Here is an 18,833-nt window from a genome sequence, read left to right as displayed (position 1 = left end):
GTGCAGATCAGAGTGCATTTGCTATACCTCTTGGCTGTCTTGGATATGCATTATTTTTATAAAGGCGTGATATTTATAAGTACAACACATGTATTATTTGAAAATGACTATTAAATCATCACTACTGTTATTATCATAGACATTAATGTACTTATTAACCTTTATATATGCATGTATATGTACAGATATGTACATAAATACATAGAGATCTTTTAACCAACTCTTTTTTTTTCTCCATCTTTATTAACTTGAGTATTTCTTATTTACATTTCAATTGTTATTCCCTTTCCCGGTTTCCTGGCCAACATCCCTCTAACCCCTCCCTCTCCCCTTCTAGATGGGTGTTCCCCTCCCCATCCCCTCCCATTACCGCCCTTCCCCGAACAATCATGTTCACTGGGGGTTCAGTCTTGGCAGGACCAAGGCCTTCCCCTTCCAGTGGTGCTCTTACTAGGCTATTCATTGTTACGTATGCAGTTGGAGCCCAGGGTCAGTCCATGTATAGTCTTTGGGTAGTGGCTTAGTCTTGATATTGTGCATGCTTATCCAATATGCATCCTTCTACATACTGTTTCTTATGTGTATCTATACCTCTTATTAGCACAAGTCATTTCCTGAAACTCATAGTAATATCATTTTTCTTTCTCTTATGCTAGGATGTTTAGCGAATAAGAGAGAAATTATCAGAAGCAAACACACTTCAGTACTTAAAACTATATGTAACTACCGACAGCACTATTCATTGCATTGATGACAGAAACTTTATATTGAATAAAAGTAATAAAGTTCTGACTTCTCCACAGCTTTGCCTGTCATGATAGCCAATCATAAGAAACAGAGATTTTTGGTATACGTGAGTTCTTTTTTTCTGATTTTACAATGAAAAAGCAAGTACCAAATTGAAAATGTAGACGGTGACAGTTTCAATGTGTGATGGATGAGGATTTCTCTTTTTTTCTGCCACCAGTATTCAGAGGTAATCTTGATGTCATCTCAAGGACATGGGAAATCAAAGTTAAATCCAAGGGTACCACTTAGAATCAGGGCTGCCTTCAATGTTTCATTAAAGCTGTTCCACCTCTAACACCTTGGGTGTCTATGTGTGACCTCTGATGAACATTTCTCTAAAAAAAAATTCATGAAAAGAAAGTAAGGACTAGAAGTACTTTTATTTCTTTTAAAAATGAGCCAAAATCCAAGTACAATAATGGGCAAAGTGATGTAATACATGTTGCCATTCAATGGACCTTCACTGTGTTTTAGCCCTGGTGTCCTTTAGGTAGGTTATTTCCTTCAGTGTCTTAACAAACTCTAAAACTGAGCATGGTCCTTGGCTCTGCTTTTCAGTTACAAACATATATTTATAGTTATCAAATAATAAAACCTCAGCTTCTAAAATAGTTCAGCCTTTAAAGTGGTTCTTCACAAGCATAAGTTCAATTCTCAGCATTTAAAAATGCCTGGTGTCATGGTACATACTTAAGGTCCATACCCAGGAATATACAAACAGAAGAACCAATGGGTTATGCTGATTAGCCACTCTTGTCTACCTGAGATTATCCTCTGGCTTCCATAGAAGAATACACAGATATGCACACACACTAACACATACATGTAGCCCCCATCTCCTTGAACATGCACACAAATCAATATATTTATACCAGTCAAAATGAAAGTAATATGCATGTCCTCAGTTCTCTCACTATGAAATCCCATTCATACTCTCTTTCAAAATACCCAAGGTTGTGTTATCCCTTCTCAGATATAAATATATTGAAGGCAAAATTTAATAGAGTTGTAAAGAGGGCAATTTGTTCTGTTATTAGGAATGGCAGGGATACTGCAAATGGTGAGTTTATGTAAAGACAGAACAATAAAAACGCTAGTGGTATATTTATCATTTGGGTGTATGCACCACAGGATCACTTGTACTCTGCAATTTGATCAGCTGTGCTTTTCTGTAGTGGTCCCTATCTATTACAAAAAGAACTTTCTTTGAAAATGGATGAGTACTCCTCTTAACAGTGGACATCAGATTAATATTTAGTTTGTAGCCAGGAATTTTAAGAGACTAGTGAAGTGGTAGTTGCAGGCTCTCCTTCAAGATCTATTATTCACTAGTCTTAGGAGTTAGGTTTCTAGTACCAAGAAAACCCTCACACTTAAGGCTCAGGAATCATTACAGAAGAGGGAAGAAAAGAAAGTAAGACAGATGAACAGGAAGCTTGCTGGGAAATAGTGTCTCCTGAAATGTAAGAAAGGCTAAACTCAGAAAGTCTAATCACCATGGCTACACGGAGAAGACCTGAACAATAAATAAAATTGAAGGGCATGCTAATAAAAGGAGGAAAGTAGAGAAAGTAGAGACTTAGACCTACACAATGAACTACAAGAAACAAGGAAATGCTTAGAGTAAGAAAATGGTTTTCCACAGGGAAAAGTCCCACTTCCAATTAGTCATCCAATATCAAATGATTTATCCTAAATCATAAACTTATAAGTAACATTAATATAGAGTATGAGCAGGTTGAATTTATTATTTTGTGTGTTTGTTTGTTATATATGTGTTTGTAAATGTATATATACATAAAAGTAAAAGAAGCCATTGAGAGAGAGAGAGAGAGAGAGAGAGAGAGAGAGAGAGAGAGAGAGAGAGAGAGAGAGAAATGAAAAGAAATGAGATCAAGAGGTGAATTGGAAGGTTTGGAAGAAATAAGGAGTGGAAAATTATTGATTTTCATAACAATTTCAAACCATAGACACAACTGTCTCTCAGCTACAATAATATGCTCCTCCCCTTAAAAGAAAGGGCAATGAATACAGACTCAGGAATGCCCAAGATGCTGAGCCTAAGAGATGATAATGATGCATAAGAGATGATAAAGATTGTGGCTTAATCTCACAGAAATCTTCAGAACTCTGCCTCTTCAGTGCTGAGATTAGAGGTGTGAGCCCCAGGTCTGGATTTAAGATCTTCTTTAATTCTTCTTCTCAAGAGGGTAACCTAGTTCCATAAATCTTTCCCTGAAGTCACCACTCCTTTTATTCTATTATTTAATTTGTTTATCTTCTCAAACATAGGACTTTTGGTTCTTCCTTTCTCCTCGAACTGTATAGTATGTATTTTCTTCCTTCCTCAACCAGTTCCTTTTGATCAAATGTTCTTAGTGAAAGTGCACCTTAGTATATATACAACAGTCTGTACTAGGATGCTTTGAGATTGCCTTTGCAAATGCAATTAGTCAAGGTAAATCTCTTCGCATTAGCCAAAGAAAGAGTCTCCCTGTAAGAGCAAGAAGCAGCTACATTCTCCACTAAAATATCACAAAGAAGAACTCTAGGCAATGGAATAAATAGTTTTTACTTGGCACTTCTTGAGGGACCCCTCCCAGTTTAAAGTACACTTAGCATGACTGTCTTCTGTGCTTCTACTAAGTATGTTCCATTAGGAATCCCTTAAAGCATTATGCTGCTTTACTAACACAAAGTTTCAAACTCCACATTCTCTCAAAAGCAGTATAGTTGGGCTTATCACAGCAATGACCCAGTCCCTGGTGCCACTCTGTGTCTTAGGGTTTCATGCTGTGAAGAGATACCATGATCAAGGCAACTCTTATAAGTGAAAAAATTTAATCAGGGCTGCCTTACATTTATAGAGGTTTAGTTCATTATCATATGGCAGGAAACATGACAGTCTCCAGGCAGAAATGGTGCTAGAGGAGGAGATAGAGTTCTAAATCTTTAAAACAAATTTCTTGGTTTTTCCCCCTGGAGCTGAAGACTGAACCCAGGGCCTTGCGCATAGTCAAGTGCCCTACCACTGAGCTAAACCCCAACCCCAGAGTTCTAAATCTTGATCCACCAATAGCACATGGGACCTATCTGCCATAGTGTGTATAGGTTGATAATAGGAGACCTCAAAGCCTATCCTCAAAGTGATCTATTTCCTCCAAACACAAAAACCACATCAATTCCAAAAGGATACAACTTCTAGTAGTGCTACTTTCATAGGTCAAACATTCAAACATATGTCTATGGGGGCCTTACTTATTCAAGCCACCATACAGTGCATGCTACATGAACTTACTTTTAGTTAATAAAACTGCTTAAAGAGCTACATTCTTTACTTGATGGGGAAATAATGTGCTATTATATAACACCAATAAGTTTGGCATTTAATCTAAAATTTTAAAACTATTTGAAGTATTGTGTTGGTTCGACAGTATAAAATTGTATCTTCTTAAAGGTATATAAAATTGATATAAGCCATATACACATAATTTAGGGTACATAAAAATATTAAAAAACTATAACAGTACTAATCATATACATTTCTAATAAGCCTTTATTTTGTCAGAGATATTAGTGGGACTATTAAAAAATCTTCTGTTCATTGGTATCTCTCACTCAGATAGAATAATTCCCTGGACAATTTCAAAGTCAGTGGCTGATGGGATTTTCATTCAGACTTGAGGTTAGGTAAGAAGAAACAAACCTGCTCCAGAAACACAGAAGACTGTTGTCTTGGTTTTTTATTTATTTATTTGTTGTTGTGACAAAAACACAATGATTTAGGTAATTTATCCAGTAAAGTATTTAATTGGACTTTCAGAAGTTTAAAGTCTATATTGGGAGAGCAAATGCAGAAGGCAGAAAAAGCATACTGGGAATAGCATGAGTCTTTTGATATCTCAAAGCCTATAATCAATGATACACCTCCCCCAAGAAGGGCACGCTACCAAATCCTTTTAAAAATGTTTCCAATTGGGGGTCAAATATTCAAATATATGATATTATGGTAGTCTTTCTCACATCTACCATCATAATTATAACATAATAGAATGAATGCTTCATTCAGTCTGTCAATGTAGTATAAGATAGGAGAAGGAAGAGAACTATATGTTTTTTAAATCTTTTTCTAGCCAATCTATCACAAGATAGAAAGTGGAGAAAAACAGGGCATGGAGATTTCAGTTTACATGTACAGGCGCTCAGAGAATGCTCTTAAATTCTGGAGAATACACAGTAACTAAAGGGCACTATGAAAGTCCAAAATCTCTGTCTTCCTTCTGTCTTCCTGCTTTATCTTTTAAGTAACTTGATTACCTCTGCTTAGAGCCAATGAAAAATCAGTGGAGGCTGAAAGCAAATAGGAAGCATAACTTTAGCATATTCTAGTCCAAGATGCCCTCTAAGTTCCAAGAAGTCTGAGATCATTGTCCTTAACTTGTAATTTGCTCTTCTACAGGACCTGAGTTTAGTTTCCAACACCCACTTGTGAAGCTTACAACCACTTGTAATTCTAACCCTTAGGTGTATCTGTTATCTGCTTCTGATCCATGCAGGTCCACACAAACATACACACACACACACACACACACACACACACACACACACACACACACAGGAGAGAGAGAGAGAGAGAGAGAGAGAGAGAGAGAGAGAGAGAGAGAGAGAATAATAAACATAAAGACAAAATAAATATTTATAAAATGACACAAACACACACACACACAAACACACACAGACAAGAGACTTAATCAGAGTGGCTATACAGCAAGAACAAGTATAGAAGTTTGGGCAGTTTAAGTCCATATTTGGGAATAATAATAATCTTTAGGCTTTGATAGGGAAAAAAATGGGACAAAGGGCAAAACATTTGTACATATAAAATTTGAATAGAGTCATGGCTCTGTAGATAAAATTAAAATGCTTATCACCTTCTCATCTTTACACAATCTGTATCTTGGGGTCTTTTAAATACTATTCATATATTCTATAATAACCCTCGATATTACCTGAGCAGGTAATTTAACCATACATAACCTGCACCTCCAGGAATAGTTAAGTGAAGTGGGACAGGCTATCCACTAAACAGACAATTGTATGTCATGACTGAGGTTGTACACTGCAGCAGGAGCAATCATCTTAGAGTAATCGACTTGTTCCTTTGAGAAATAAAGACTTCTTTCAAACACCTTGCAGAACCATAGCTAAGATGGTCATCAGATCATTATTTGACAATGGCTGTTAAATTATAAAAATCAGAATATTTTTTATATTTGAGTTGGCCCTTTGTTATTAATTAGCTCTTTGACCTTGACCAACATTTACAAGAATGCACATAATGTTGTTTTTTCCTCTTTCTGTAGGTGACATGATTGAAACTCTGAAGACTGAATAACTAATTTGTGTCCACAGCCAAGGGATCGGTATTTTATCTCATTTTGTAGGGAGCAGCAAACATTATAATCTTAAGAACTCCTTTCTTAGTCATAGACATAAACTACTTTCTTTTTAGAGATCTGAAAATATCAAAATGGCTTATTTTATTCCCACTTAATGTCAAAATTATCTGGAAAAGTACAAACCAAGTCACCAAGCCTATGGAGCAATAAAACCTTGTGGTAGGAAGAATGAAGTAGCCAGGGAGCACAGGAAAGGCTACTACTCACAGATTAATGTTATGAATGACCAGGATTATGGTGTATACTCACGGGACTTTTTCGTGGTGACATTAACTGGTGGACTTGAGGGTCCGGTCCCTGCAGTGTTGTAGGCTCTCACAGAAGCAAAGTAAATTGTATTAGCTCTTAGCCCTGTAATATTCTTGGTTGTGACATTTCCACTGACTCTAATTTTCCCAATCATAGATTCTTTGGAGTTGTCAGTCCAGTATAAGACCTGAGTGGTAAAACCAAAATGATGAATAAATTCATTGTTTTCTCTAAAATATCAACTGTTGGGGAATAAATGACTAAATGTGTTTACTAAAATGGATGTACTTCTCCAGGAAAATAAATATATTAATAGAGAGTAAAGAAGGAATATCTTCCATGATAAAAAAGAATACCTGGGTATTTTTAAGTTACCAAAATGTCTTAAAATTATCAACTTTAACAAAGAACATATAATAATTCAGAGTAACACAAATCCTATGCCATCAATCAGATGTGTTGGTATTACCCTTTCTTTCAGAATTCTTGGATACCCAGAATAATTAATGACTCAAACCACAGTATTCACTTGCTATATAAAACATTACTTCACACACACTGAAATGATACAAAAGTACATGAAGTTCAGTAGCAGCTCTTGAGCTCCCAAATACAGCAAGTTAGAATTAGTATATATATATATATATATATATATATATATATATATATATATATATATAGAGAGAGAGAGAGAGAGAGAGAGAGAGAGAGAAAGAGAGAGGGAATCTAGTAATTTGAAGAAAAGCAATGTTGGTCAGTGAGGAACACAGATTAGAAAACCATAAGTCTCAGAATAAGAGGTTTGACATTCCAGGCATGGAATTTCTAAGGCACCTGGAACATGAGTAGAAGTTTTGTTTTTGTTTTTGTTTTTCTGTTGTTTTTTTTATTTTTTTCTGTTGCTTTTGTTTTTGTTTTTACTTCTTTCAGGGGGAAGGGGAAAGAAAAGAGAAGAAAAAAGGAGAGGAAAATGATTAATATTTAGAAAAATATTGTTTTATAAAAGAGAAAATATCCATGACCTGAGTCAATTGACTTGTAGGCTGAAGACGAATAAGTGATTAAATATGTTCCCATTACGTACCCTCAATCTAAAACAAAGTTGCATAAAAGTGATTTACTTCATTTTGAACAGTTTAAATAGAACAAACTGAGAAAAAAGTATGTATTTATTCCCTTGTCTCTTATGTCCCTCAACCTTGATGATTAAATCTCTTCAAATCATATTCTAAAGAAAGGTCTAAGTAAAATTCTGTGGTTTAAGATTTCAAGAGTCCGACTTTACCCCTCTCTAAGAATATAATGATTCTAGTTTTAAAAATTAAATACTCTTCTCTTTGATCACTTGAAAAGTAATATTGTGGTAATTTCATATGAACTTTGTCCTCTTAACAGTTTTTTTCTGCATTATATTTGCCTTTTACCTACAATGCTGTAGTCTACACATCTTACTTGATTGCAATCACAGATCTATTAAAATGGATATTTCATAGTGGTAAATTTGCTTGCCTAAGAACACATGGTAACGTTCCTTCTCCTCTCCTCTGCTTTGAGCTGAAAACATTGTTATGGCTCAGATCTGCCATACTATTCCAAAGACTTCTATATTGAAAGACTCACTACAGGCTGATGAAGTTATGGGGAGTGAGAAGCATCTAGAGGAGGTGGCATCGTGTAGGGAGAGTTAGATCATTGAGATCATGACCCTGAAAGTGATGATGTGACCAGGGAGCTGTCCAGTGTCATTGTTTTCTCTCAGCCACAGCAAGCATTTTTCCTTGCCCCATGTTCTAACATATCCTCACTGTGCTCTGCCCCCCAACACACAAAGCAATAAGCCTAGTATAGTCTGAAACTCTAAAATTGTGAGTGAAAATAAATTATTCATGCCTTTAACCTTTTTCAAAATTATTTATTTATGTATATATACAACTGTGAGAATATATGTGTCTTTGTGTATATGACCATGTGTACCTTTGCAAGTAGAGGTCAAAAAAGAGCATAGATTCATCTTTCCATATTCCGTATTCTTTTTTCCAATCGATTATAACAGCTGTTTAGGTGCAATGGTGCAAAGCAGAGCCTTAATGCATTTACTGTTATAAGATAGAAAACACGCCATCTTAACAAACTCCTATGCAGAAGGCTTTTATAGGGAGTTGCCTCATTTGGATGCAGAGTTCAGTCAGTGTGAATTACCTCATAGCCCAGCACTCTTCCAGTGTTTCTATTCCAAGCAATGGCATTCCAGGAAACCTCCATGTCAGAAGCAGAAAAACTCTGGACAGAAGTTCCTCTTGGAGCCAGCCGAGGTTCTACCAGCAAGGAAATGACATCACTGTATTTAAGAGAAAGCCTCAAGGAAAATGAAACAAACAAACAAACAAGCAAACACAGATTGTATGTAAAGTTGCAAGGTAAACCATTCCAACACTGAAAAGAGCTTACCATCTTCCCCAGAGTAGACAATAGACACCGTACTCAGGGAACCTTCGCCTTCATTGTTGTACACTCCCACTTTGACTTCAAAGGGAGACAGAGGCATGATGCTTTCATTTCTGTAGATGAACTTTGAAGATTCTACAAGAGCCACCTTTTCTTTCATCCAAGTTGTTGAGCCCACTGGCCGGAACATGATGATATATCCAAACCCCTCGCCATTCTGTAGTTCTTCTGGAATAGACTTGGGCAGAATGCAATCAACCACTGAGTATTCCTGAAAAATCTATTGAACTGTATTTGTTGATTACTTTATGTTTCTTCTATAGTTTCTTCTATACAGGCAATTATGGATATTTAATGAACAACGAAAAATACTTTCACATCCAATTTCATTTAGGAAAATGTTTCTAATAGCTCTACATTTCAAGATGAAATATAAAGCAAAATATATATATATAAATTAATATATTAATTTATTAACCTATTATAATTAATTTATTAACTACTTATGGTAAATATAACTTATTTTCAATATTTTAATAATTCTTCTAAGATGAGTGTGATATAATCAACTTTTAATAACATTCAATGTAAGAAAGACTATTTTATTCAAAAGCATATAGAAACTCAGTATTTTAAAGCATGTGCTTCATTAACAACATCAGTGTGCATTTATCCTGACAAAAAATTATGCATAGCTAATTTCAAGAAATCAAGGTCCACCCAACACAGTTAAAACCTATTGTCACTGAATAAAACTATTATGTGTTCTTTCATACCTTTGGAGATATGAAAATTATAATTATATGAACTGGGAAGAAAAAATTCTGTTTCATACTGGACATTTATCTCACCTGATTATAACTACATTATATTTATGAATCAATAGAATTTTCTGTTCTTCTACTGGAAAAATATTTCTGCCGTGTTATTTTGTTATTTTATTATTCGATAAGTGTGTTACTAACCCAGCACACTACTAGTGGCCTTCATGGTCACATCCTTTAGGTTTCTGCTTGTACCACAACTTCCAGTTCTACACCGCAGAGCATAAGGCACCACATACTCCAGTATCTGTGTCTCTTTAATGCTCTATAGCAATTAACAGACCAAACCGATTCCTCTTACAGAATTTTAATATGAAGTCCGGAGGGTACTAAAGCAAAACCCAGCATAGGCAATAAGGACGACGTATGAGAAAAAAAATACATCGGTAAAGTAGAGTCTAAGCTTTTGTTTGTTTTGTTTCTTTTAAGCCATTAGACAACAGACTTTGTTCGGCAGGTAAGGGTACTTTTCACTCATTCTGACTGCCTGCGTTCCGTCTCTGGATTCACAAGCTGTCTTCTGACTTCCACATGGACGTTTGCATATACACAAGCACGTGTACCCCACATGCAGAAAACAAAGGATGTAATAAATATCTCTGAAAGCTCTAAAGAAAGTAGGGAGGAAACAGAGATTTGTTAACAGCCATGCAAAAACTGTAAGCCAAGGAATGGGAAAGCTTCGCATCCGTGCACAAGAAATGAGGGGAGCTCGGCGAAGGTTATAGGAACAGCTGACTAGGACTCCTATGGCCTCCAGAGACGGATGTTGTTCCACTTCCACAATTGACTGGCTGCTCAGTTACAGACGTGTTTTCATTTCCTCATTACTTTCTCTGTAGCTTTAAAATAAATCCCCATTCACCGAGATGATCCAAACTCATCTCTATTTTCTCCCACATGAAGCAACTAAAAAACACATTGAGCAATGAGATGAGAAAAAGAAAAAGGAAAACAGCTGATGAAACTGGAAAAGAGATTTTTTTCTGTTGGGGAGGGGGGCAGAAGTATACAGTTAGTTGGGAATGATTTGGAAGAGTCTTGTAAGATTTCAGCAATATGTATTTCATTTATTTTGAAGTTTTTTTTTTCATTCTCAGATGTCAATGCTCAGTTATATATCCAGAAGACATTTTTTTCTTAGTAAAGCCCAAACGCTCTTTATCATGCTGTCCCGGCAAGAAAAAAGGACTAAGACTGATAAGGTCAGCTTAACATAAACAAAAATGATTTATTTAGGTTCTTCCATTTATGGACTAAGAGCCACATAATGGAAAAAAACTATGTTGCAGTTGAAGAGAGCAGAAGAAAGTTTTCTCCTACCTTCTGAGAAAATTCTTAAAGGTTCATAAATTCAAACCAATGTAAAATTTATTAGGATACTTAAGAACAAATAATGCTCAATTGCACATTAGTATGAATCAATTCCAAGCAAATAGAGGCCTAGTCACATCTTGCTAACAGGTTGGTTTTTGAAAGTAAGATTTTGGGTGACATGTTACCATGGATTTAAGCAAAAGGCCTAGGAAGAATCAATACAATGAACTGTAGTCCCTTAGAACTGGTCCTCATAGTATGAGAAGGAATGGTGCACGCTGTTAAGAAGATGACCAATAAATAGTCCTACACAATTGTAATATCTTCAAACAATGATAACCACACAATAAAAATGAATGGCCAATGGGGTAAGGTGTCCACATGGATGAATTATTTGTTCTTATATCTTGGGGATAAGAAATAGCTATTTAATTAGACTGCAAACCTAAAGAAGAACCTACTACCATCACTTTCCTACACCAGTATAATTTTTAATGGAAATTTAAATAACTATCTCTATAATGACCAATAAGTGTAGGTTTTATCTCTCATCAAAGAAGCTTCTTTAGCAAGCAGACAGAGATCATTTCAAAAATCATCAACTGGCCAAAATAAAGAAATAACATGGGGTATTCAGTCACGATTGACAGAGCTACAGTACAGCCTCTGTCTCTAGGCTAAGGAAACTTCATGAAAGATGGACCAAAAGGATATTTAGAGCCAGAGGACTAAGATGTCTGCTGTCCAGTAGTGTTTTCTCTATAGGACAGGAAGACTGCTCCAGCAAAATCTCTAATACAAAATATCTAAACAAGACTTGCACAATCATAACACCAATTAACATGTAAACAGGGAAGGAAGAAATCTCACACAGCTTTATCCACAGTTGAGGGGCTACAAACAACTAACGGAGAAGGAAGATCAGTCTTCTTCACTTAACTGCAGTACACAGGGTCACCCAATCCCAAGTGATTGGCCCTAAAGGCATATACATTAGCAACACTAAAAAGCTGTTTTCATTTTCTCTCTCTCTCTCTCTCTCTCTCTCTCTCTCTCTCTCTCTCTCTCTCTCTCTCTCTCCCCCCCCTCTGTCTGTCTCCCTTTCCTATTTAAAAATGAAGGATCATTAATTTGAGGGACAGTAGGTGACAAAGGAAGAGTTGGAGAGGAGTAAGGGAGCAACAGAAACAACATAAATGGAATACTTACACATGAATTTCTCAAATTACATTATGAAATTCTCAAATTAAAGAAAATAAGGATTCAGGGCCCACAACCACACCTCTTCATTTGTATGGTATATGCATATTTGTGGACTATAATAACAGAATGAAATTGTACTAAAGAGATAAAAGTATTTACAATGTTCAAATTTTTCACTTTGTGCAAGAAATGCTCCAATCTCAGTCAAGGACCTTTTACTCTCCAGTGTTTTCTCTTATAATCCCATTTACAATCATATTGGATCTGACACAGCATTTCACACACTAACAATTAGAGACAATAAAATAAAAATAAACAATAATATTTAGTTAGTATTTGATTTAATTCTAATATCACAGACCAAATATCAAAATTTTTCAACAAAATATTTTAAATTTCAAAAAATGCAAAATAGAACATAATCCACCCTCATAAATAGAGTACATTAAGAAATTACATAACCAAAGAATTTCTCATCTCCAAGGAGAAAGAAACCAAAATAAGAAATCAGCAAAGCTCCCTTCTACTGGAAGGACTATTCTTATACGGCCTTGAGTGAATGTAGAAATCTAAATGTCTTATTTGCCAAAAACAAAAAGCAATTTTCTAGCTAAACTCCCTTGGAACTCCAAATTCAAATCATGTATCTGTTTGATCTACTGCTTAAAGTATCTGCTGGAAAACTCTTATTCCCATGAGTTAGAAGAGGATGAAGTAAGAATCCCGTGTTCAAATAATCCAGATTCCATGAAAACCACAATTGACCTTTCAGTTTCTTTAGGTAACCGCTGTTTTCCACCCTTTAATCCTACTGGGAGGACTACATGGCCTGAGTCTCTCTGAGTGATCCCCAAAACCCTGCAGTCCTCTGCAGATGATGTGTCCCTCTCTTGTAGGCCTAACAATTCCTATGTTCTCAGTTCACAGCTCCAGCCTAAGAGTAATTATGAGGGGAACCCCACCAGATTAGCACTGTCCTCCATAGTATCCACAGGGAAGAAGAGGCGTTGGGTCATTTTCAGGACAACTATAATAGGTATACACCTGACATTTATCTGCCTTCTACTTTCCCGCAATATAAGCAGAGTTAATGACTAATTGTCTCACAATCCCTTGGTTATTTTCTTCCTTCTTTTTATGTGGTGCAGAATTACTCAACAATGTCATCAATGACATTTTGGATCAAGTAATTCTTGTGTAAACCTGTCTAATGTATTGTAAGCTGTTTGGCAACAATCTGGTCTTCAGTTGGCTTCCTCACACCTGTCTATACCTATTGGTTAATACCAACTGAGCAGTCTTTGTAAAAGTTCAGTCATTGGAAAACATTTACTGGTGATAGATTGATCTTTATTTCCAGATAAGGACCAGTATTTCAACATATCACTCATATAAATATTTAAATATAAATATAAATATTCAAATATAAATATTTAAATATAAGTATACATATCAATACCCATGATCATTATGTTGATAAGATAAAGTTAAATATTTAAAGAACCAGGTTGTACTCCAGTCTCTCCACCAAAGGCAAAGAAAAGAGGCTATTTCTTCTTACTGCATTACTGAGTGATATGGAACACTAAGAGTTTCTTGTTTTCTAGAATTTAGAGAACACCAGTTCTCTCAATAGACAAAGGCCTGGCAAACTTCTAAAATAAAAGGAGAGCTACAACTTTTGATGACAGAAAAAAGAGAAGCTATGCAGATGTTCAGTGACTGGCCTTCTACCCACAGAGCAGGAAATGTTCTTGTTTTGAGATCAAATATTCTACTCTCAATGGGGGTTTATCCCTGAGCCCCACTGCTAAGGACTCCTGCGTAAAGGTTGGAAGGTAGTTGGAAAAACTTTGGACACTCTTGAATAGTTGCTTATAAGTTCATCTGTATGGCCATTGAATGATACAGTAGGATGTATCTGAGGAATATATTTCAAAAACTTAAAAACAAGAACAAACCAAAACAAATAAACAAAACAAAAACCAAACACATTTCGTTATAAAGTACCTACATCGTTTGTTTGTCTTGTTTGGGATTTTGGGTGGTGGTGGCGGCGGCGGTGGTGGTGGTAGTGGTGGTGGTGGTAGGGTGTGTGTGTGTGTGTGTGTGTGTGTGTGTGTGTGTGTGTGTGTGTGTGTGTGTGTGTGATAAAGAGTAAAGCAAAATTAGAAAGGTGTCAGAAACTCACATTTTTTATCTAGAAGTCCAATGTGCTATCCATTGCGCCACAGAGTCAGGTGTAGAAATTCACATTTTTTTAAAGTTATGTCCTTTTCCTCTAAACCTCTAGAAGTCATAAGTCAGGGAAGGTCAAGAGGCAATAGAATGAAAGAGGAAGGATAAACCAAAGTGAAGAATGGAAGAAAGGGAAAGAGATGACTCCATTCCCCTGTAAGCCATTGACGTCCTGGATAAGGAATGATGGTGCTACAAACGAGGAATTGCGGAGTGGCTGAAACTAAGACAGTCAGGCCTGACCTTCACCCTGCAGGCTTTGCACAGAGGGGCACAGGCATGAATGCATGAATGATGTTCAACACAAAATAGCAAATTTAGTTAAAATGTTAGGAAAGGATATAGACATATAATATATATATATTTATGTATATATAATCTCAATTGCCATATTTTGCAATGCCAACTTGAAAAGTGGCAATATTGTTGCAATGTCAAAAGATTGGACATGCCTACTTTCAAGTTTATGATACCAAAATGATAATAAAATTTGTAGTCTGAAAGAGAAAAATGAATCTATATGTTAATATGAAACACAGTGACCAGCCAAGCTATTTGATGCTTCTAAGGTTTCATTTAGATGCTGGGAAAGAACAGCTGATGCTGTAAATAACACTGTTAGAACAATAATCAATTTAAGTCTGTGCTCTTCTAAGTCAACCACACCCACAAAGAGAAAATTCCATCTTTAATCAATAAAAGTACCCAATCCATCTTGTCTTAATGACAATACTACTGACCACAGTTCAGCAGATGCTGACATTATATATAATATAACACTATATATATATATATATATATATATACACACACATATATATATATTTGACAATTTGTGCTGAGTGGGTCACATTCTCTTGCTTTAGTGGAAATAAGAATTACCTAATAACACCCCTAAATAATTCATTGCCTAGGTGATATGCACTGATGTCCTGAATTCATATATACCCTCTGTAGTGATAAAAATGAAGCTTTGAGTCTTTTTTTCCCCAATATTCATCCTGGCCAGCAAAAGTTTTCTTGTTCATAAATAACTTAGTTGGACAGAAAATTACCTCCCACGTAATGACAAGTTCCGATCTGCTCCCACCACCTCCATTGATATTTACTGGTGCCACATTGGGGACTGCAGGAAACCAAGAGAAATGTGGATAGTTAGAATCAAAGGAATGTCTTCATCAAGAAGAGCTCTGTTTGGGAGGGCTTCACCTTTCAAAGCTCTCACACTGGCAAACTGAGTGTTGCATTTTTAATGAACATAAATGATGTTTACACATATCCAAATTTCTAAGAGAGAGGACACAGTTTTGTTTGATACATGGGCACCTTGGCTCCAAAATTAATTAAAAATCAAGTAACATCGTGTGTTTGACATTATTATGCATCATCTACTAATTGGCAAAATGATGTTGCATTCAGATGGTAACGGTGACACTGCTGATTTAGGGCCTAATTATACAGTTGTGTTGTAAACAAGTTACTCAGGCAGTACATTAATTCATTATTTTTTTTGTCAATAAACAAGCTGGATGGTTTTTTTTTTTTTTTTTTTTAACCATTGGGATATTTTTAACATGTAAAAACTGAATTTTGTACTTGAATTGCTCTGGAGTGAATAAGTGTAGTTTTCAACTTTTCACTGGTAAAATCGGTGTTCTCCTCTAAAGAACCTGACTGGGGAGCTGAACTTCAGCTTACTCTTTGGATCTAAGACTAAGACACTGAAAACCCTGGTATAGTAAGAAGAAGAATATGCTCTTCAACTATGAGGGAAACATGGCTCGAGGTAAATGGTAAATATAACAAGTTCTGGTATATATCTCAAAGGGAGTAGTAAGTAGTCAGAATACACATTTTATCATATACTTAGAAGTCTTTAAAATATCCTATTAGCACAGTAGCAAAACCAACTTAATCTGTAATGATGGGCAAAGCTGCTGCATATGACTTCCAAGCATTGAACTGTCTGTAGTTACTTAAACGGTACCATTTTTGTCCAGGATTCAGAAATTTGGAATAATATCTCTAGGTATGGTGGGGATTTTACTCAAAGATGAAAATGTGTGTGAGGATGGAGTGCAGAAGGGCCACGACTGTTCATGTCATTTTCTTTCAAACCATTGGGACTATCTAAAAAGACCCAGGCTATTCGTGTTATTCTTCTGTGCAGATGGTTAGTTGCAGCAACAAAATAGTGCTATGGAAATCTGATGTTCTTTCCTTTTTTAACAATTATTTTACTCTTTTATTCATTTTTGAAAAAATATTTATTTATCATGAGTATACTGTATCTGCCTCCAGACACACATGAAGAGGGCATCAGATCCCATTACAGATGGTTGTGAGCCACCATGTGGTTGCTGAGATTTGAACTCAGGACCTCTGGAAGAACAGTCAGTGTTCTTAACCACTGAGTCATCTCTCCAGCCCTTATTCTTTAACTCTTGCTGCACACAGCTAGCTTTACCCTCCTCCCCCTTAAGCTCGAATAAACTGACTTTCCAGTCATAATCTGATGTTCTTTCTTAAGAGAGCATTTTCCCATCAGACATTTTTTTTTTATTAACTTGAATATTTCTTATATACATTTCGAGTGTTATTCCCTTTCCCGGTTTCGGGGAAAATATCCCCCTCCCCCTCCCCTTCCTTATGGGTGTTCCCCTCCCAACCCTCCCCCCATTGCCGCCCTCCCCCCAACAGTCTAGTTCACTGGGGGTTCAGTCTTAGCAGAACCCAGGGCTTCCCCTTCCACTGGTGCTCTTACTAGGATATTCATTGCTACCTATGAGGTCAGAGTCCAGGGTCAGTCCAGTCTTTAGGTAGTGGCTTAGTCCCTGGAAGCTCTGGTTGCTTGGCATTGTTGTACATATGGGGTCTCGAGCCCCTTCAAGCTCTTCCAGTTCTTTCTCTGATTCCTTCAACGGGGGTCCTATTCTCAGTTCAGACATTTTAAGGTTCAATTTACCCTTCATTTTGTTTGCTTATGATTCTCATAAAGATCAGATGAGCATAAGCCATACTGCCAAGTACTGACATTGATTTTGTTGAAGCGGCATGACCAGGCTAATATCTACAGAGTTACTGGGTATATAGCACTTAACACTGTCATGTGTTCTTGAGACATTTGCAAGTTCAGTTATGTAAGCAATATTTTTTTTACTTAGACGTATATGGTTTTCCTAGTTTCCAATATAATGAAAAGCAGAAAAGGCTATATTTTAAACACTTACTTAAAAAAATTATGTAGGTCTGTGTCTGTGTAAACGTGCACTATTAATTTGCAGGTGCCTGTGGAAACTAGAAGAGGGTACTAGGTCTGGAAGGACAGGAGGCTGTGAACTACTTAAGATGTGTACTATGAACTCAATCTAGGTTCATGGTTAATGAAGGAAATGAAGAGCCCTCAACTTCTGAGGTATGTCCTCACTCTGTCCTTTCTTAACTCAATTTTTAAAGTAACCATTTTTAATAGTAAAACCACATTGAGGAAAAGATAGTCCTTGATGACTAAAAAGAAAGGGTGGGCAGGTGTTTAGAACATCTATGAGAACCTCAAAGTTCAGAATAGCCATAATGGTAGCAGTAGGCGGACAAATGTTACTGCATTAACTTCACAATTGGAGTCAATTTTGCCAAAGCACCTAAAGAGAAAATGGAATCAAAATGGCTAATTTCCAGAATCAGGAGCTTCGCCTGAACCAGTGTCTAGGGTGGAGCTGCAACTACTGCTCGTCTGGGTGGAAAGCAAACTGTTAGTTAAAGAAATCTTAGTTGCAGAGAGCCATAGTTAAGGGTTCATATCAAGAATGTCATAAATAAAGGGTTTAGGTCCCATTCTTTGCTTTGTCCTCCATAAAATAATGAGTTCCTATTCAACTCCGTACTCCAACATGATTTAATTTGTATCAGCGTTTCAGAATATAGTTTTTTCTATAATTAATTCTAAAATAAAAATATGGTATCGGGGTGGGATATGCATTTGACTGACATGGGGCAGGCCATGAGTTCAATTACCAGCATTAAAAAAAAATCAAAGGAACAAAAATTACTTTTCTTTTAAAAAGAAGTTTTGGTATGTCATAATTTTAAAAAGATGTAGACTTTATGGAAGGTGACATATAACTCATGCTTGTTAAACTGAGGGAACAAGAACAAAGAGATTTTACATTGTATGGCTGAATAGGAAAGAGAACTGTGTGAGCTTTGCCTGACCAAACACTAAGGATACCACTCTGGATGTGTAAGTTGGGGTGAGACAAGAGAGGTCTGCGATAAAGAACTTAGGACAGGATTTGGAGCAGAGTTGCAC

The 18,833-nt window shown here is 36.2% G+C and overlaps 1 protein-coding gene across 1 annotated transcript in view; it reads right to left on the bottom strand.

Moving 5' to 3' along the window:
• Positions 1-18,833, bottom strand: part of LOC116884322 (contactin-6) — a 204,385-nt gene that overhangs the window by 6,012 nt on the left and 179,540 nt on the right. The window contains exons 15-18 of the mRNA XM_032885455.1: positions 15,580-15,650; positions 8,946-9,180; positions 8,697-8,812; positions 6,498-6,684 (exon numbers count right to left, since the gene is read on the bottom strand). Of these exons, the coding sequence (XP_032741346.1) occupies positions 6,498-6,684; positions 8,697-8,812; positions 8,946-9,180; positions 15,580-15,650 (609 nt within the window). The remainder of the gene's footprint in view (positions 1-6,497; positions 6,685-8,696; positions 8,813-8,945; positions 9,181-15,579; positions 15,651-18,833) is intronic.

The sequence above is a fragment of the Rattus rattus genome, chromosome 15 (assembly GCF_011064425.1).
Source record: "Rattus rattus isolate New Zealand chromosome 15, Rrattus_CSIRO_v1, whole genome shotgun sequence".
NCBI lineage: Eukaryota > Metazoa > Chordata > Mammalia > Rodentia > Muridae > Rattus > Rattus rattus.
Note: the sequence above shows the minus strand (reverse complement) of the source record. Positions and strands in the feature narration are given on the sequence as shown.